The sequence below is a fragment of the Octopus bimaculoides genome, chromosome 10 (assembly GCF_046866305.1).
Source record: "Octopus bimaculoides isolate indiv1 chromosome 10, ASM4686630v1, whole genome shotgun sequence".
NCBI lineage: Eukaryota > Metazoa > Mollusca > Cephalopoda > Octopoda > Octopodidae > Octopus > Octopus bimaculoides.
In genome coordinates this window covers 50,132,345-50,153,806 of record NC_142937.1, presented here as the reverse complement: position 1 = coordinate 50,153,806, position 21,462 = coordinate 50,132,345, and the positions used below count along the sequence as shown (strand labels likewise).

The following is a 21,462-nucleotide window of genomic DNA, read 5'->3' as shown; positions in this document are numbered from 1 at the left end:
CATATTTATTAAATATTTCCATTGTTATATATATCATCATTGTCTGCTTTCTATGCTGGCATGAGTTGGACGGTTTGACTGAGGCCTTGCAAGCCAGAAGGCTGTACCAGACTCCAGTCTGATCTGGAAAGATTTCTACAGCTAGATGCCCTTCCTAATGCCAACCACTCTGAGAATGTAGTGGGTGCTTTACATGCGAGCCAGTCAGGCGGCACTGGCAACAACCATGCTTGAATGGTGCTTTTTACATGCCATTGGCATGGCAGCCAGTCAGGCGGCACTGGCAATGGCCAGGCTTGAATGGTGCTTTTTACGTATCAGGCACAGTAACAGTCAGGCGGCACTGGCATCAACCACGCTCGAATGGTGTTTTTTACGTGCCACTGGCATGGGTGCCAGTTGGGCGGTACTGGCATTGGTCATGACAATGATTTCACTTGACTCAACCAGTCCTCACAAGCACAGTTTATTGCCCAATGATTGAAGGGTACTCTTAAATGGGCCAGTTATACTGCACTGGCATAGGCTACGGTTACAGTCTCACTTGGATTGCTGGGTCTTCTCAAGTACAATATATCTCCAAAGGTCTTGGTCACTCGTCATCGCTTCCATGAGGCCTAATGTTCGAAGGTTGTGTTTCACCACCCAATCCCAGGTCTTCCTGGGTCTACCTCTTCCACGGGTTCCCTCTACTGCTAGGGTGTGACAGTTTTTCACACAGCTCTCCTCATCCGTCTGTAGTACAGGACTATACCAACGCAAACGTCTCTCTTGCATGCCACATCTGATGCTTCTTATGTCCGACATTTCTCTCAGGGCACTTACACTGTCATGTATGCACACTGACATTACACATCCAGTGGATCATGCTAGCTTCATTTCTTTCGAGCCTTTGCATGTCCATGTTTCACTGCCATGAAGCATGGCAGTTCACACACATGCATCGTACAATCTAGCTTTCACTCTGAGCGAGAGGCCCTTTGTCACCAGTAGGGGTAGAAGCTTTCTGAACTTTGCCCAGGCTATTCTTATTCTAGTGGTAACACTCACTGAGCATCCACCCCCACTACAGACTTGGTTGCCTAGGTAACGGAAGCTACCAACTACTTCTAGTTTTTCTCCCTGACATGTAATGGAAGCTGTTTTCTGCATATTTTCAGTGTTTATTATCCCTGAGCATTTGCTACACACAAAAACTATCTTCCCAGGTAGCCTTCCTTTGATATTGCTGCACCTCTTATGTGTCCATAGCTTACACTGGGTACATCTTATGGAGTTTCTACCTACACCTTTATTACAGATCGAGCAGGGTCATCTACCTGAAGGGATTTGTGATTTGTCTGCCTTCCTATTTCTTCTAGATCTTGCTTCCACACCTGAAACTTCTCTAGTTCTGATAGTGATTCAGCTATTAGAGCAAGATCATCAGCATAGAGAAGCTCCCAGGAGCAGCCTGTCTTGAATTCCTCTGTTATTGCATGGAAGACTATGATGAATAAGAGAGCACTGAGGACTGATCCTTGGTGAACCCCTACCCCTACCTGGAATTCTTCACTATAGTCGTTGCCAACCCTCACCTTACTGACAGCATCCCTGTAGATGGCTTGTACAGCTCTCACTAACCACTCATCTATCTCTAGTTTTTGCATTGACTACCAGATAAGGGATCGGGGGTCCCTCTCAAAAGCTTTCTCCAGGTACAGAGGTTTATCTTTGGCTAGGTATTTCTCCTACAGCTGTCTTACCAGAAATATAGCATCAGTAGTGCTTTTCCCTGGTACAAACCCAAACTGCATCTCGTCTAAACTAACTCTCTCCCTAATTAGTTGGGCTATGACTCTCTCTGTGACTTTCATTACCTAATCCAGTAACTTGATACCTCTGTAATCATTCATATCTAATGCATCACCTTTACCTTTGTAACAGTTGACTATGGTGCTGCTACACCAGTCATTGGGTATGACTCCTTCATGTATCACCTGATTGACTATACAGGTTATGAGACTATTGCTGACATCTCCAGATATTTTAAGCATCTTTGCAGTGATTCCTGATGGACTGAGGACTTTCCGTCTTCATACCCTTAATTGCTTTATCTCCCAAGGCCATCATCCATACAGACACATTTCTCTCCTATGACATCACAATTCTCTCTCACATACTGTCTTGCAAAACAAAACATTTCAAGTCGCAGAGCATTGGCAAAATTTTTGGCCAATGTGCAGAGCATTGGCAAATGTTTTTGCCAATGCACCAATTCTCACGATGCAGAGAATTGGCAAATTTTTTCTTATCTGCTTCCCCTCTGGCTGAGTAAACCTGTCTCCTAGCTTCCCTTCTGGCAATCTGATACAATTCCCTGCTACCACCGTTCTTCCAGTCCTTCCATGCCTGTTTCTTTTGTCTAATAGCCCTGTCAAGTACATTATTCCACCAGCACGTTACCTTGGGTCAACAGGGGACTTTGCACCATCCACAGATCTGATCAGTAGCCCTCAACATGTCCCGTAGAAAACTCCAGTTGCCTTCCATATCATGCGATGCTATATCCTCATCTATTTTGTCAAAAGCTTCGAGTAATATGTCTCTAAATCTCTGTCCATTCACAGGATCCTTAAGCTTCCTGCACCCCTTCTTTTTCATGCTGGTTGTCTTCTGAGCATCCAGTTAGCCCTGATCCTGAAGTCACTAACTACTAATCTATGTTACGGGGTGCATTCCTCACCAGGGAAGGTTTTGGCATTTATAAGTAGCCATCTTTCCAATTTCCTGATGAGGATGTAGTCAATTTGACTAGTGCATCCATGAGACCGGTAGGTGAATAGGTTACTGGCAGGTTTCCAGAAGTTAGTATTACAAACCATAAGATCATTTGCATCACAGAACTCCAGCAGCCTGATTCCCTCCTCATTGCAGGAACCAAAACCATAGTCACCATGTACGCCATGGAAGCCCCCTGCATGTTGTCCAACATGCCCACTGAAGTCGCCAGCCTCAAAGAGAAGGTCCCTGTCATTTGTTGACGAGGTAGTCTGCAAGAGGGTACCATAAAACTGGTCTTTCTGTTCATCAGGTAGCTTTGGCTGAGGGGCATAAGTTGAGATAATGGTTCTAATCCATGTTGCAGCACTCATCTAAACTTAAGTATTCTATCACAGACTCTGACTACCTTGATTACCATATCAACCCATTTCTCCACAAGAAGTATACCCATGTCCCTGATCCCGTCAGTGTTCCCTGCCCAGAAAATTTTATACCTATGTTCTTTGCCTGTGATGAACTTAATAGAACTTCCTCTCCACCTTATTTCTTGGATGCAGCACAAATCTACACATCTCTGTTCAAGCATCTCAACAATCTCACCAGACCCACCTTTCAGTGTGCCAACTCTGAGGGTGTGGAAGGTGTGGTTCTGCGAGACCCTGGGATGGGGGACAGCAGCATCATGTACCTGAAAAGAAAGCTTGCATTTGGCAGAACTCATAAACATACACTAGCCTTCTACCTGCATACACTACACCATCATTTTATGCACTACATAATCACTACATTGCATAGGAGATAAACCCTAAGTAGGGATGAGGGAGCATTAAGCCTCTGGAGGTGTTCAGGGGGAAAGACATCCAATAGAGGTTAGAGGATAAAGACTTCTGGTACAGGTGGTAGTGGTGGGAAGGGCGGGTGCACCACAAAACAGCAAAAACTCAGGCTGCTGGTGTGAAAGAATAGTAAAAATAATAATGAGATAAAATTGGGCATCTGCATTCTTAACTAGAGCTATAACCAACAGTTTTCGATCAGCCAAACTGTGACAAAATTAAATAAATGAATGAATAAATGACAATAATAAAGAGAGGGAGAGTTGGATTGAGCATAGGGATATTAAGTTCTTTTCTCTAAACATATGGCATGTAAGATGAAACTGTATTTACATAGATGGATAATGAAATGAAATAATAAAGTAATTATAATCTGCACTGTAAAAGAGGTTTTTAGATGTGTGGTATGTTGGAAAACAAAGTTGCTTATCTGAACATCTGATCTCTACTCCATGTGGCAAGATATCAAAATATGAGGTAGGGGAATCTGAACAAGCTAGTTTATGTAGGATTGGGTGGTTGGGGTTAACATATATATATATATATATATATATCATCATCATTATCATCGTTTAACGTTCGCTTTCCATACTAGCATGGGTTGGACGATTTGACTGAGGACTGGTGAACCAGATGGCTACACTAGTCTCCAGTCCTTACACATGTCACGGGCACAAGTGCCAGAAAGGCAACGCTGGGCACAGGTGCCATCCCGATTTCGCTTTCGCTTGCCTCAATAAGTCTTCGCAAGCTGAGTTTTGTGTCCAATGAAGGAGACGACGTTGGCATGGGTGCCAGTCGTCAAATTTAGTTCGATTTCAATTTCACTTGCCTCAAAAAGTTTTCGCAAGCGGAGTTTAGTGTCCAATGAAGGAAAGGTATGCATAAGTGGGCTGGCTACACCCCTGGATTTAGGTCTCACTTGGCTTGCTGGGTCTTCTCACGCACAGCATATTTCCAAAGGTCTCGGTCAGAAGTCATCGCCTCGGTAAGGCTCAATGTTCAAAGGTCTTGCCTCACCACCTCAGCCCAGGTCTTCCTGGGCCTACCTCTTCCACGGGTTCCCTCAACTGTTAGGGTTTGGCACTTTTTCACGCAGCTATCCTCGTCCATTCTCGCCACATGTCCATACCAGTGCAATCGTCTCTCTTGCACACCACAACTGATGCTTCTTATGTTCAGCTTTTCTCTCAAGATACTTACACTCAGTCGGGTATGCACACCACAACTGATGCTTCTTATGTTCAGCTTTTCTCTCAAGATACTTACACTCAGTCGGGTATGCACACTGACATTACTCATCCATCAGAGCATACTGGCTTCATTCCTTGCGAGCTTACGCATATCCTCAGCAGTCACGGCCCATGTTTCACTGCCATGTAGCATGGCTGTTCGTACACATGCGTCATACAGTCTGCCTTTTACTCTGAGTGCGAGTCCCTTTGTCGCCAGCAGAGGTAAGAGCTCTCTGAACCTTGCCCAGGCTATTCTTATTCTAGCAGTTACACTTTCAGCGCACCCACACCCACTACTAACTTGGTCACCCAGATAGCGGAAGCTATCGACTACCTCTAGTTTTTCTCCCTGGAATGAGACAGAAGTTGTTTCCTGTTTGTTTACAGTGTTTATTGCACCTGAACATCTGCCACATACAAAAACTAAATTCCTAGTTAACCTGCCTTTGATATTGCTGCACCTCTTATGTGTCCATAGCTTGCACTGGGTACATCTTATAGAGTTTCTACCTATGACTTTTCTACATATTGAGCAGGGCCATCTACCTGAAGGGGTTTGTGTTTTATCTACCTTCCTACTTATTAGGACTTTTGTTTTAGCTATATTGACTCTAAGGCCCTTCGATTCTAGTCCCTGCTTCCACACCTGAAACTTCTCCTCTAGTTCTGATAGTGACCCCGCAATTAGTGCAAGGTCATCAGCATAGAGGAGCTCCCAGGGGCAACCTGTCTTGAATTCCTCTGTGATCGCCTGGAGGACTATGATAAATAGGAGGGGGCTGAGGACAGAACCTTGGTGGACCCCTTGGTGGCACGTAAAATACACCATTTTGAGTGTGGCCGCTGCCAGTACCGCCTGACTGGCCATTATGCTGGTGGCACGTAAAAGCACCCACCACACTCTCGGAGTGGTTGGCGTTAGGAAGGGCATCCAGCTGTAGAAACTCTGCCAAATCAGATTGGAGCCTGGTGTAGCCATCTGGTTCACCAGTCCTCAGTCAAATCGTCCAACCCATGCTAGCATGGAAAGCAGACGTTAAATGATGATGATGATGATGATGATATATATATATATATATATATATTAAGAGTATGAAGACACAGACAGGGAAAGTCCCCAGCCCATCAGGAATCACTGCAGAGATGCTCAAAATATCTGGCAGTGTCAGCTATAGCCTAGTCACCCGTATTACGAACCAGGTGATACACGAAGGAGTCATACCCAATGACTGGTGTAGCAGCACCATAGTCAACTGCTACAAAGGTAAAGGTGATGCTTTAGATACAAATAATTACAGAGGTATCAAGCTGTTAGATCGGGTAATGAAAGTCACAGAGAGGGTCATAGCCCAACTAATTAGGGAGCGAATCAATTTAGATGACATGCAGTTTGGGTTCGTGCCAGGTAAAAGCACCACTGATGCCATTTTTCTGGTAAAACAGCTGCAGGAGAAATACCTAGCCAAGGATAAACCTCTGTACCTGGCTTTCGTTGACATGGAGAAAGCCTTTGACAGGGTCCCCCGATCCCTTATCTGGTAGTCAATGAGGAAACTTGGGATAGAAGAATGGTTAGTGAGAGCTGTGCGAGCCATGTACAGAGATGCTGCCAGTAAGGTGAGGGTTGGAAATGAGTACAGCAATGAATTCCGGGTAGAGGTAGGGGTCCACCAAGGTTCCGTCCTCAGCCCCCTCCTATTTATCATAGTCCTCCAGGCAATCACAGAGGAGTTCAAGACAGGTTGCCCCTGGGAGCTCCTCTATGCTGATGACCTTGCACTAATTGCGGAGTCACTATCAGAACTAGAGGAGAAGTTTCATGTGTGGAAGCAAGGTCTAGAATTGAAGGGCCTTAGAGTCAACCTAGCTAAAACCAAAATCCTAATAAGTAGGAAGGTAGATAAAACACAAACCCCTTCAGGTAGATGGCCCTGCTCAGTATGTAGAAAAGGAGTAGGTAGTAACTCTATAAGATGTACCCGGTGCAAGCTATGGACACATAAGAGGTGCAGCAACATCAAAGGCAGGTTAACTAGCGAGTTAGTTTTTGTTTGTGGCAGATGTTCAGGTGCAATAAAGACTGTAAACAAACAGGAAACAACTTCTATCTCATTCCAGGGTGAAAAACTAGAGGTAGTCGATAGCTTCCGCTATCTGGGCGACCAAGTTAGTAGTGGGGGTGGGTGCGCTGAAAGTGTAGCTGCTAGAATAAGAATAGCCTGGGCTACCCCTGCTGGCGACAAAGGGACTCTTACTCAGAGTAAAAGGCAGACTGTATGACGCATGCGTACGAACAGCCATGCTACATGGCAGTGAAACATGGGCTGTAACTGCTGAGGACATACGTAAGCTCGCAAGGAATGAAGCCAGTATGCTCCGTTGGATGTGTAATGTCAATGTGAATACCCGTCAGAGTGTAAGTATCTTGAGAGAAAAGCTGAACATTAGAAGCATCAGTTGTGGTGTGCAAGAGAGACGATTGCGCTGGTATGGACATGTGGTGAGAATGGATGAGGATAGCTGCGTGAAAAAGTGCCACACCCTAACAGTTGAGGGAACCTGTGGAAGAGGTAGGCCCAGGAAGACCTGGGCTGAGGTGGTGAGGCAAGACCTTCGTACATTGGGCCTCACCGAGGCGATGACTACTGACCGAGACCTTTGGAAATGTGCTGTGCGTGAGAAGACCCGGCAAGCCAAGTAAGATCGTTGCCAGTGCCCCTGGACTGGTTCTTGTGCGGGTGGCACATGAGATGCACCATTTTGAGCGTGGCCGTTGCCAGTACCGCCTGACTGGCTCCCGTAGGATTTTCGAGCGAGATCGTTGCCAGTGCCCCTGGACTGGCTTGTGCAGGTGGCACATAAAAGACACCATTTCGAGCGTGGCCATTTTTGTGCGGGTGACACGTAAAAGCACCCACTACACTCTCTGAGTGGTTGGCGTTAGGAAGGGCATCCAGCTGTAGAAACTCTGCCAAATTAGACTGGAGCCTGGTGTTGCCATCCGGTTTCACCAGTCCTCAGTCAAATCGTCCAACCCATGCTAGCATGGAAAGCGGACGTTAAACGATGATGATGATGATGATGATATATATGGGGCAGCTGATGAAGGAAAATGTTCTCTATGTGGCCTGTGTGTTTTCTGTACTCTGGTTATTATTATTTCTTTGTGTACGTTTTGTTTGCAATGTCCTGTACCCAGATATGCACCTATATATACAGGTAGATGTAGGTATGCACATACTTGTACATATATATGCATATACTCATTTATTATTTGTTTTATATATATATATATATATATATATATATATATATATATATACAAATTTAGTAAATGGAGTAAAACGCATATGTTAAATGAATTCGTTTATCACATTCGGTTAAAATGTCTTACGGTTAAGCTGGTTCCTATGTATTTCCCTGAAGAGAAGATTACATCCTTATCAACATCACCTATTTCTTTGGAAGGTACAATTTGTAATCTTTGAAACATATGCTGGAAATAAAAGAATTCATTTAACATATGCATTTTACTCCATTTACTAAATTTGTATATTTACCCAAGTACCCAAAATAAGAAGGAGTTTCTACCTCATAAACAGGAGTCACACCACAGTCCTTTTGTGATCTTTGCTACCCTGGTATCTATTAACCAATTTATTTTGTCAGAGTTAATTATTAACTTAGAGAAAATAAATACATATAATATATATATATATATATATATATATATATATATATGCACACACACACACACACACACATATATATATATACATATATATGTGTATATATATATATATATATATATATATATAATCCAAGAGAGTTAGGGGGTTCTTTCTAGATTTAAATTTTGAATTAATATAATTGGAATTATCTACATCGTTATTATTAGATATATTATAATTATTATAGTAGGCTTTCCATTTAAGCCTAGTAATAAAATCCTTAATATTATTAATAAGTTTCAAAATATATTCATTTCTAGATGGAATGGGGATATCCTTCAAAGATGAATACCAACACGGCGGTTCTATCCTACCTGTAAATTCCATAACTAACAAAACTTGAATGTTAAATACAAACAATAAATGTTAGTTATAAATTGAAATATTAAAATAATTATGATAATAATATTAGGGAAAACATTCCAAATTTACAGGGAAAAATTCAATTTGATTTATCAAAATTGAATTAAATTTCACAATATATTATATATAAATATATAATTTAGAGAAAAAACCCACAATTATTTAATTCATCCATGAAAATCCACAATCACATATAGAAAAATTTAACAAGTAAATACACCGAAAAGACCTATAATAAAAATCAAAAAAGTACAAAGTAATAAATATTAAAATAGTAAAAATGACTACACGTGTTTCATAACCATTTTTAAAATAGAAAATCAAATAAAAATCAAATCGATTCAAAATAAATGGATTAAAAATCAATTCTATTAAAAAATATAGCTAATCTTCAGGTCAAAATACAATAATAATGATAATATCAATGTATATATTTCGACTAACAATAAATATCAAATGAATTTATATAAAAATACATATTTTACCAATAAATAAGAGAAAGACATTTAACAATATTACTGAAAATGAATGCAATACCATATTTTGATAATTTTAACTACTTTTAAAAAAATTTAAAAGTGCGAGTAGAGCAGTGTACACACGATACTCTAAGGTCTAATCTATTATTGATTAGGTTAGGATTATTTCTAAGTTTAAAAATTTCATATATTTCCATAGAACATAATTCACATCCATATCTACTATTTCTATAAGGTTGAGCTTTTCTTATAATTTCCCTTTTAAGGCTAAAACTAATAACATTATCCTTTAACTCCAAATTTTATTTGCTAATGTCGTACTATTTGCCTTATGTCTTAGTCTAAAAGAAGACCTATGGTTATATATTCTGTTTCAGATTAATGCTACATCCTACGTAAATATAATTCTCGGTTATCGTACTTATAATGCATTTGTAAACTACCCATTAACCGAAACACACGTTTCTCTGGTTTAAATGAGTTATAAATTTCAGTATGATCGGGTATTATAGTACATTATAGTATAATATTAGGTCTTAAGGCAGGCCATATCAATGTATAATATACCAATAGCATGTATTTGTATTTGTGATTATTTGCTAAAGTTTCTAGAGATAATATAATATAGATTTCCATTGTAATATGTGATTGTTTATAATTAATTAATAATATTATGAGGAGTTTTCTCCCTTTGATGGACCTTTATATAAGGAGAAATTTGAATATGAACCAGACTTAGAGACAATGTTTTTGGTGTTTACTTTTTGCTATTTACCTTTTACCCTGAAGATGTGTAAGGTAATTTATTTAACTTGAATTTGACAGTTAAATATAGCCTTATACAGAAATGTTGACATAGGAATAAACTTCAATAATAATGGATATTAGCGTCAAAACACTCGTTTAAATTTTTGATATATAACCAAGGAGATCGATCCATAAGGAGTCTAGACCTTTGCGGAGAAATCTCTTGCTATATTGGTAGCGATTACATGTTTTTCTCAACACATTGTGGAGATTGATATATGAACAAATATATATATATATATATATATATATATATTTGCACATGTATGTATATATATGCACATGTGTGTATATATATATATAATCCAAAAGAGTTAGGGGTTGAGGATCTAACCCATTAAGGGATAATATCTATCCAATATACTGCTGGGAGGGTACCCAATTATTGTTACACTAGTGTTATACCAAGTGCAATAAGTGGGTATGGGTAAAAGGGTTTTTTTTTACCCTAAATTTATATACCAATAAGAAAATGGAGGGGAATATGAGGTACTCATCAACTTGCAGACACTGTATTCTGTTGATTAATCTGTTTATTTTATGACCAAAATGACAATAACAACATATACAGACACTTATGGCATACCATGTCATATCAACAATTAAGATTCCAAATTTAAAGGACATCTAGCAATTGGAGAAGGGACAAAATCTTACAGCTGTTTCAGCCTAGCGTTGGCATGCCCCATTCTATCTATATAGCTCCAGTACACTTCACCTACTCAAATGAGTAAATAAGTCAATAATTAATCGATCAATGAACTGATGTATTGGTTAATTAGTAACTAGAATAGTTCTATTATCATAATACCTATTATTCTTACCATTATTACCTAAGTAGACCTCATCATAATTCTTAATGTTATGTTTATTATAGAAAATAAATGGATCATTAATATTATAATCTTTGATATTATAATTATATTTGGAATTATTAAAGAATTGAATATTATTAGTATATCCCGCCTCATGAAGGGTTTCATTATAATAAGGTGCATGTTTTTGGAAAATCTCAAAATTAGAAGAAAGTAACGATATTCTCTTCCCTATATTATATGTTAACGATTTAATTGAGGGTGGATGATTACTATTAGCATTAATATATCTAATGTTTTCATTAATTTTATGGAATGGTTGGGTTTTACCTGTTCTTAAATTAAAATTAGCATCTAAATAATTAACATTATAGTTCTCATTATATATAGTAATCGTTAATCCATTTCTTTAAAAAAAAAAACTATATAGTTTCTTCTTATATAATTCTAATGTTCTATTGGTGCAATTCTAAGTTAGTAATAAAAGGTCATCCCTATATAAACCACCCTCCAATTTTAAGTTTTCCAATTGAAGTTCTGATAATAAATATATACCTACTAAATCAGTTACCTGTGCCAAATCGGGTTCCCGCATTGGTATATCAAAATAGTCCCTAGTATCCTTCCTAGCCCACAATTTATTATTATATTTAATCAACAATTTGCTAGCTATTTTAACTACAATAACTTCATCATAAGTCATACCTACCTTCTTCATTGCATAAATTAGGGCCTTATTAAGTACAATCTCATTAATAGAAGAAGAAGAATTATCATTATCTATTTGAATAAATTTATATCTATTTTTATCTTTAATATTATTAAACCATTTTAAAGTATCTATAGTACTATTCCATAGTTTAAGGTAATTAATATCATTTAATCTATCTATATATTTATCTAAAATGATCTTACTTAATTTACTAGATCTGATTTACAAGGACAAATAAGCCTAACTTTAGAGTCAGAATAAAAATTATCCTTACGGTCTTTCAAAGTAATTTTAGGGTGCATAGGTTCAGTTTTATTATCTAACTCATATTTCATCATTATTAATTTAAAGGCCTTATTTATAGAATATAGAGTATTTTCTGGAACAATTTTATATTTTTTATTAATTTCTTTCTCTAATAGGTTATCATATAATTTAACATCTAATTTATACACGTTCCTAGTTTTATCTGACTGATTGTACTATAATTCCTTCTGTATTTCGCATTTGTTTTATTTTAATAGCTAGTAATCATTATGTCTATTTGGGTATTTATGAAATTTAATATTTTTCACCACCTTCCAGATATTATCCTCTAAAATCAGTAAATCCCTATTATGGGTAATGGGTAAAATATTATTATAAAATCTGGTAATTAATCATATATTAATTAATATTGATTAATTATCAGGAGGCCAGCACATCTAAAGAATCAAAGAGATTCGCTGCTATATTTCATGTTGAGAACAATTTAGGTCTTAATAGACACAAGATATGATCTATTTCTAGCACATTAATTGTCCACGTTAGTGGTCAACGTTATTTTTTAAAAATGTACCTTAATCCCCTGAGATTGCAGATACTATTTCTGAATCTCTTTGATTCTTTAGATGTGCTGGCCTCCTGATAATTAATCGATATTAATTAATATATGATTAATTACCAGATTTTATAATAATATTTGTACATACATATATATATATATATATATATATATATATATATATATATATATATATATATATATATATATACATATATATAACTTTTATAAGGAATATTCTAAAAGAATATGTAACTGAACTTATATTGAGTGCTCTATTATTTTGAGCAAATAAATATATATAGATGTGTTGTTATATTATTAATAAATTCATAAACTTATCAATAATATTCTCAGGAAATCAATATGACATGGTAATATAATAAATTTAAAATTTAAAATATACGAAATATAAATATAAATATGTATAAAAATATGAATGTAGATAAATATACATGTGAATATAAATACGTATAAAAATTTATGCGTAATTAAGCATGAATATTATAAAGTCTAAAATATAAAAAAAACCTAAAATTTAAGAAATTAAACATCTATAAAGTCTAAAATTAAAAAAAACCTAAAATTTAAAAAATATTGATTTCCTGAGAATATTATTGATAAGTTTATGAATTTATTAATATAAAAACACATATTGGTGCACCAGCATGACCGCAGCCACTTGGCTGAAACACATAAATAAAAAAAAAATTAAAAAAATACATATATATATATATACACATACATACATGTATTTATATATATATGTATGTATATATATATATATATATATATATATATATATATATATATATATATATATATATATATATATATATATATATATATATATATATATATATATATATATATATATATATATATATATACATGTATATATATGTATATATATAGGCATAGGAGTGGCTGTGTGGTAAGTAGCTTGCTTACCAACCACATGGTTCCGGGTTCAGTCCCACTGCGTGGCACCTTGGGCAAGTGTCTTCTACTATAGCCTCGGGCCAACCAAAGCCTTGTGAGTGGATTTGGTAGATGGAAACTGAAAGAAGCTTGTCGTATATATGTATGTATATATATATATATGTATGTGTGAGCATATGTTTGCGTGTCTGTGTTTGTCCCTGCCAACATCGCTTGACAACCGATGCTGGTGTGTTTACGTCCCCGTAACTTAGCGGTTCGGCAAAAGAGACCGATAGAATAAGTACTAGGCTTCCAAAGAATAAGTCCTGGGGTCGATTTGCTTGACTAAAGGCGGTGCTCCAATTCCACCCAGCCATTCGACCATGAATCCTCAGACAAGAAAGAATCACCCATGTCAAATTTACATGTATAGATAAACATTGATTTACAGTGGTATTTTCCTTTGATGAACTAAGTAAATTTGTGGATTTTACTTGTTATTTACTAAGAATAATGTTTATATTAGTATGCATAAATAGATTAGAATGATTCTTAAATATAATTATATAGCCTTTTGAATATTTATCCATATATGAATATTTCTTGTAGACCTTATAATATTTAGTATATATCATCATATTATGTTCTTTCAAACTTGTATGCACATAAAAATTTATAGAATAATAAAACTATTGGCTTACTGTAATTTATTGCCTTCTGTAAAACTAAGTAAAATTCTGATACTTTATTTATTTATATATTATTATTATTTTTATGTAAGGAATAGTATAGTTTATAATAATCATAACTTTATACATTTATTTAAAATTGGCGCATTTAGGAGAAACTTTTGAATTAATGAATCATTGACTTAAAGTTTTTTTAATGAATTTAGTGTCTGAATAAAATAATAGTATATAGAAATTCTAAACAAAATATATTTCCTACTTCTTAACATATTATATAGATTTTATTATATAATAAAAATGAGCAGTGATTATTTTAGATTAAAATATCTTTAGATTAATATTATTAAAGAGGCATAAGAATATTTTATGACTGTTGTAATTGTTTTGTTTATTTAATTTATTTTATCTATTTGAATTTTGGTTTTATTTTTATTATATTTTAAAATTATTAATGCTCACGCTTGTAAACATAGGTATATTTTAGATCAGTCTATTTTATGATTTAGCAGTCCTTGCATGAAATTTTTGTCTTTTTTTAGACAAATATTACCCTGACAAGACTCATATGCATAAGTGAGAATTTTTTATAAATTCACTAGTGGGTATGAATCGAAACAAATTGTAGGGTACATATTTGTTTTAATTATTTGTTATATGAAATCATATTATATCTTTTTATAGTATAATTATATTGTAATGTTAATGAGTACAGCAATGAATTCCGGGTAGAGGTAGGGGTCCACCAAGGTTCCGTCCTCAGCCCCCTATTATTTACCATAGTCCTCCAGGCAATCACAGAGGAGTTCAAGACAGGTTGCCCCTGGGAGCTCCTCTATGCTGATGACCTTGCCCTAATTGCGGAGTCACTATCAGAACTAGAGGAGAAGTTTCAGGTGTGGAAGCAAGGTCTAGAATTGAAGGGCCTTAGAGTCAACCTAGCTAAAACCAAAATCCTAATAAGTAGGAAGGTAGATAAAACACAAACCCCTTCAGGTAGATGGCCCTGCTCAGTATGTAGAAAAGGAGTAGGTAGTAACTCTATAAGATGTACCCGGTGCAAGCTATGGACACATAAGAGGTGCAGCAACATCAAAGGCAGGTTAACTAGCAAGTTAGTTTTTGTTTGTGGCAGATGTTCAGGTGCAATAAAGACTGCAAACAAACAGGAAACAACTTCTATCTCATTCCAGGGTGAAAAACTAGAGGTAGTCGATAGCTTCCGCTATCTGGGCGACCAAGTTAGTAGTGGGGGTGGGTGCGCTGAAAGTGTAGCTGCTAGAATAAGAATAGCCTGGGCAAAGTTTAGAGAGCTCTTACCCCTGCTGGCGACAAAGGGACTCTCACTCAGAGTAAAAGGCAGACTGTATGACGCATGCGTACGAACAACCATGCTACATGGCAGTGAAACATGGGCTGTAACTGCTGAGGACATACGTAAGCTCGCAAGGAATGAAGCCAGTATGCTCCGTTGGATGTGTAATGTCAATGTGAATACCCGTCAGAGTGTAAGTATCTTGAGAGAAAAGCTGAACATTAGAAGCATCAGTTGTGGCGTGCAAGAGAGACGATTGCGCTGGTATGGACATGTGGTGAGAATGGAGGAGGATAGCTGCGTGAAAAAGTGCCACACCCTAACAGTTGAGGGAACCCGTGGAAGAGGTAGGCCCAGGAAGACCTGGGCTGAGGTGGTGAGGCAAGACCTTCGTACATTGGGCCTCACCGAGGCGATGACTACGGACCGAGACCTTTGGAAATGGGCTGTGCGTGAGAAGACCCGGCAAGCCAAGTAAGATCGTTGCCAGTGCCCCTGGACTGGTTCTTGTGCGGGTGGCACATGAGATGCACCATTTTGAGCGTGGCCGTTGCCAGTACCGCCTGACTGGCTCCTGTAGGATTTTCGAGCGAGATCGTTGCCAGTGCCCCTGGACTGGCTTGTGCGGGTGGCACATAAAAGACACCATTTCGAGCGTGGCCGTTTTCGTGCGGGTGACACGTAAAAGCACCCACTACACTCTCTGAGTGGTTGGCGTTAGGAAGGGCATCCAGCTGTAGAAACTCTGCCAAATCAGACTGGAGCCTGGTGTTGCCATCCGGTTTCACCAGTCCTCAGTCAAATCGTCCAACCCATGCTAGCATGGAAAGCGGACGTTAAACGATGATGATGATGATGATGATGAATAAATCTTTAATATGTCAATTGTATTTCTCTATTTCCTTTAATATTTATATGTTGAAATTATACCATTTTAAGTTCGGATTTTTCATTATTATATTATGGTATTTAACTAAAGAACCAGTGAAAATTGGATTCTCTCCATCCCTTTGAAGGAAATTGTTTTTTCCTTGGATTGATTTATAATTATAATTATATATATATATATATATATATATATATATATATACACACACACACACACACACACACACACACACATATAATCATATATCTATATTTGTTTGTTTTTGTCTCTGTTTTGTCCCCTACCACAGCTTGACAGTCAGTGTTGGTGTGTTTATATTGCTGAAACTTACTCGTTCAGCAAAAGAGACTGACAGAATAAGTACCAGGCTTTAAAAAAACGAAGTACTGGGGTCAATTCATTCGATTAAAAATTCTTCAAGACAGTGCTCCAGCATGACCGCAGTCTAATGAAAAAGAAAAAAAATAGACCCTAGTGTTTGCTTACCCGTTGTGTTTTCTTGTAGTTGAGTTGTACATCTTGAATTTCTTTTTGCAGAGAAATCACTAAAGCGTCAGACTGAACCTGATAAACTTTCTCTCTATAAATATCACAAATGGGAAACTAATGAATGCATGTTCATATTTAAACAATATAAAAATAGCCATATGAAGGTTGGCTGAAAAGTTCAAAGGCTGACCACAATACTCTCATGGGATGTGACCAAATGAAATTTATTTCTCCACATAGTCTCCCTTGTCATCCACACACTTCTTCCCTTAGTGTTGTGGTGCTTGGATCCCATTGGTGAAGAAGCTTTCATCCTCTTGATCAAAAAAAGTCATCAACAGCAGACATGACATCATCATCATTGTGATACTGGCTCCCAGCCAAGTGTTTTCCATACTGGGGAACAGATGATAACCAGATGGGGCCAAGGATTATCAACCAGTCCAAAGCCACAGTCACACACAGCAGCCATTGAAACCAAGGAGTTGTGTGCTGGAGCATTGTCCTGATCTATCAACATATCTTTTAATGCATAAATTTTTAGACTTTCATGATATTGTTTCATAGTTAAACATTTTGATTGTGCCTGCAATTTGATCACATGGATGCAGAATAATATAGACCTTTGCTTTCTTTCTTTCTCTCTCTTTCTCTTGTGTTTTCTTTTCCCATTTTTTTCAACAATTCCTCTATTTCTGCTTCTCTCTTCCCACTTCTCTTTCTATATATAGGGTGTCTCTTTACAATTTCAAAAATTTATTACAAAAGCAAATAAATAGATAAATCTGTGGAAATTATTATAAAATACGGAGTAGACATTGAAGTTTTTTTTGCCTCATTTAATATATCTTTATATGGGCACCATTAGTTGCACAAAGAACATCAAGATTATAATCAATTACTTACCATGTTCGCTGTTGCAATGGTGGCAATGGTATCAGTGATCCTTTGCTTCATGTAATTGATGTCCTGTATCTTTGTTCGATACACGATGTCTTTAACATAACCACATTGAAAAAAGTCTAGGGGAGTGATATCCGGGGAACAAGGTGGCCAGGGAATTGGGCCATCCCTTCCAATCCACCAGTCTGGAAATGTTCAATTTAGGAACCTACAAACATGCAGTCCACAGTGTGGTGGTGCCCCATTCCGCTGGAAAATGATGGTTGGTTGAAGGTTATCAAGTTGTGGTGCCACATATTCAGTCAAAAGGTCAAGGTAAACATTTGCAGAAATTGATCTCTCTGTGAAGAAAAATGGACCAGTGATTTGATTGCACATCATCCCACACCAGACATTCACCTTTGGACTATCTTGGTGAATTTCTGTAGTTACATGGGGGTGTTCTGATCCTTAGATCCTCAAATTATGTGTGTTTAGTTGGTCTTGATAGCCATTTGTAACTGCCTCAGCAAGTTGACATGAAAGGTTGCCTCATCACTAAAACAAACCTGGGTGAGGAATGCTGCATTATCAGAATTTCATTCCAGTGTGTTAACTGCAAATTATTTTTGTCTGGGTTTATCATTTGATTCCAGTGCTTGTAAGAGTTACACTTTGGAAGCATGCAATCGCAAGTTCTTGTGTACGATTTTGTACACTGTTGAACGTGGTAGCTGTAACTGTCTGGCAGTAGTACATATGAACTTTGTAGAACTAGCAAAGGCTTGTCTTACACGATCAATGTTTTCCTCCGATAATTTTGGTCGTCCATTCCTCCCTTTATCCAACACTGTTCCTGTTTCCATAAATTTCTTGTACCATACATGAATTGATGGACATGATGGTGGATGTCTTCCATCCTTAATCCTGTAGTTTTACTGGGTCTCTATGTTCGATATTTTTTCAATAAACCACAATATACATTGTGCCTTTTCATGAGAAGTAGCCATTTTTTTAGGGTTTCATTTAACTGAACCTTTTTCATCTACAGAGTGCCTGTAAAACACATATGCAATTTGGTTAAAAACTTTGATAACCACTAAGTACATAGAACAAATCTGATAAACATATCCCATCAATTGCCTTTGTATTAAATTTTTAAAATTGTAAAGTAACTTTATGGACACCCTGTATATCTTTCTCTATTCAAGTTATTACCTCCTTTGGCATAACACATGGACAAAACAGCCAGACTGCAGGAACAAGCAGAATAATATAATAATGGTTGCAAATTTTGGCACAGGGCCAACAGTTTTTGAGGGGAGTGGGAAGTCAATTACTCAACCCCAGTACTTATTTTATCAATCCCAAAAGGATGAAAATCAAAGTTGACCTCAGATTTTATGGGAGGAGACTAGTTGATTACATCGACCACAGTGCTTCACTGGTACTTAATTTATTGACCCTGAAAGGATGAAAGGCAAAGTTGATCTTGGCAGAATTTGCACACAGAACGTAAAGATGGATGAAATGCTGCTAAGCATTTAGTCTGTCGTGCTAACAATTCTGCCAGCTCACTGCCTTTTTTATAATAAAACTATCATGGATGTTCAAGAGTAAATAATTTAATCAAAATCTTATTAACACTAAAAACTTATAAAAGTTAGCTAGATAGTAAGTGTTGAACCTCACAACCATGATGATAAGAAGCCTCTACTGATAAGAGGCCACAATAAATGGCCTCTACTGAAGAAGGTTTGTCCAACCCATGCAAGCTTGGAAAAGCAGATATAGAATGATGCTGATGACATGACAGGAGTTTGGAATAGACATTTTGTGTATATAGAGAGAGGAGGAGGTGGGTAGAGTTTCAAAGTAGATGAAAATTGGTATCTCTATCCTCCTAGTCATTTCTGACTGAGTAAATACGTGATTAAAGTGTATCAAAAGTTGCTTTACTGACTGTAGCTAACACTTTTTTAAGACTGTACAGTGTGGTACTTAGGGAAATTTGGCTGCTATTTCTAGAATATTAAGCAACTGCAGAGAGGCACCCTTGTTGGCTCAACTTATTTTGAAAATGATAACTCAAAGATCTTATGGTCTAAAGCAACTCAAACAGAATTCATATCACAGAAACACAACCTTGAGAGTATGCAAATTTCTTCAGAACATATTTATACAAATAAAAAAGTGAAAAAGCAACCCCCCATGTAATGATTCAACAGTAAAATGCATCTAGAACACCCTATAAAGTTGTTAGTATTAGGAAGGGTACCCAGTTATGGAACATACACCAAATAAAATGTAAAACAACACATACCAACATGGAAAGCAGACATAAATGATGCATTATACAGCATCTCCAGGTCATCCAAAGCTTCATGAATGGATTTAGTAGACAGAACTACATAGTAGACAGAACTACATAGAAGACAGAATGGATATGCAAGCATGCATGCAAACATACAAACAGATAGACAGGTACAACTCTGACTTTCTGGAAATGATGGTCTGGAACTTCAATTTCTGCTCTAATTTATGAGCAGGAACTTAAATTCCCACAGCCCCAGACTGTACTGGTACCTTGTGTAAACAATTACCTTGCACTGTAGAGTATTAATAAACTTGTACCATTTATACTGATGTACAAGTACTTGCATTTCATTTAATTGTCTAAATAAATTTAATATTTGTTTAATTTAAAATGTGTTGACCAAGGTGACTACCTCTGGTTTGGAAAATCAGTAATCCTGGAAGGCTCTGGAAAATTGATGTTGTATCTGTGTGTGTGTTTGTGTATGTGTGAATAAATCTGTCAGCCAGTGTATATATTTTTACCATAAAAATTTATATATATATATATATATATATATATATATATATATATATATATATATTGTGCTCTTCTTACACCATTAAGAGTTTTTAACTCTCATTTCTAGCAATGTTTTTAACTCTTATTTCTAGCAATCCTCAGTCACATTTAGTGATGGTTAAATTTTTCATATATATATATATAATTGCAGTATGACAGGGTATTATAGTATATTATAGCATGATATTAGGTCTTAAGGCAGGCCATATCAATGTATAATTTACCAATAGCAGTTGTGTTTTTTTGCTAAAGCTTTTAGAGATAATATAATATAGATTTCCATTGTAATAGGTGATTGTTTATAATTTATTAATAATAATATGAGGGGTTTTCTCCCTTTAACGGACCTTTATTTAAGGAGGAATTTATTTAACAAGTTATTTAAGGAGAAATTTGGGATCTTTATGGTTTGACGGCCAACATTTTTTTATGTAGTGTTTTTGGTACCGAAACACTTTCAAACTTCGTATACTTGTATATTTTGCAGTATAGAACAGATAAAAATTTTTGTATCCGAAGTTATTTCACATTAAAAATTGTCTTATTTCGATAATTTCAACTAATCACTGACGTCTATTCAGTTGAATACAGTTAGTGCTGTGACGGTGTGTATGGTATTAATCCCCGTTAGTTCTGACATTTCCGATTAACTAGACTGTTTGTAAACAAAGGGGAAAAAGCCATCAAAATACTTGAATATTGCCTGCACTTGTTATTGGAGCTGGCAGAATTATTAATGCACCTCCACCAAGTGCTTCATTTCCTAGAAATAGCAGCCAAATCTTCTTCAAATCAAACTCTAGTTTAGGGTTAGGGTTCAGGTTTTAGAGTTAGG

At 36.7% G+C, this 21,462-nt stretch overlaps 1 protein-coding gene across 3 annotated transcripts in view; it reads right to left on the bottom strand.

The window, feature by feature from the left end:
- The window catches only part of LOC106872014 (coiled-coil domain-containing protein 89), a 49,988-nt gene that overhangs the window by 2,623 nt on the left and 25,903 nt on the right, over nt 1-21,462 (bottom strand). The window contains exons 6-7 of one of the 3 annotated variants that reach the window (XM_089359104.1): nt 16,865-16,958; nt 8,229-8,330 (exon numbers count right to left, since the gene is read on the bottom strand). In XM_089359104.1, the coding sequence (XP_089215230.1) occupies nt 8,229-8,330; nt 16,865-16,958 (196 nt within the window). Of the gene's footprint in view, nt 1-8,228; nt 8,331-16,864; nt 16,959-18,687; nt 18,806-21,462 lie in introns of those variants that run through there. The other 2 variants (XM_089359106.1, XM_089359107.1) reach the window with 2 other exon arrangements.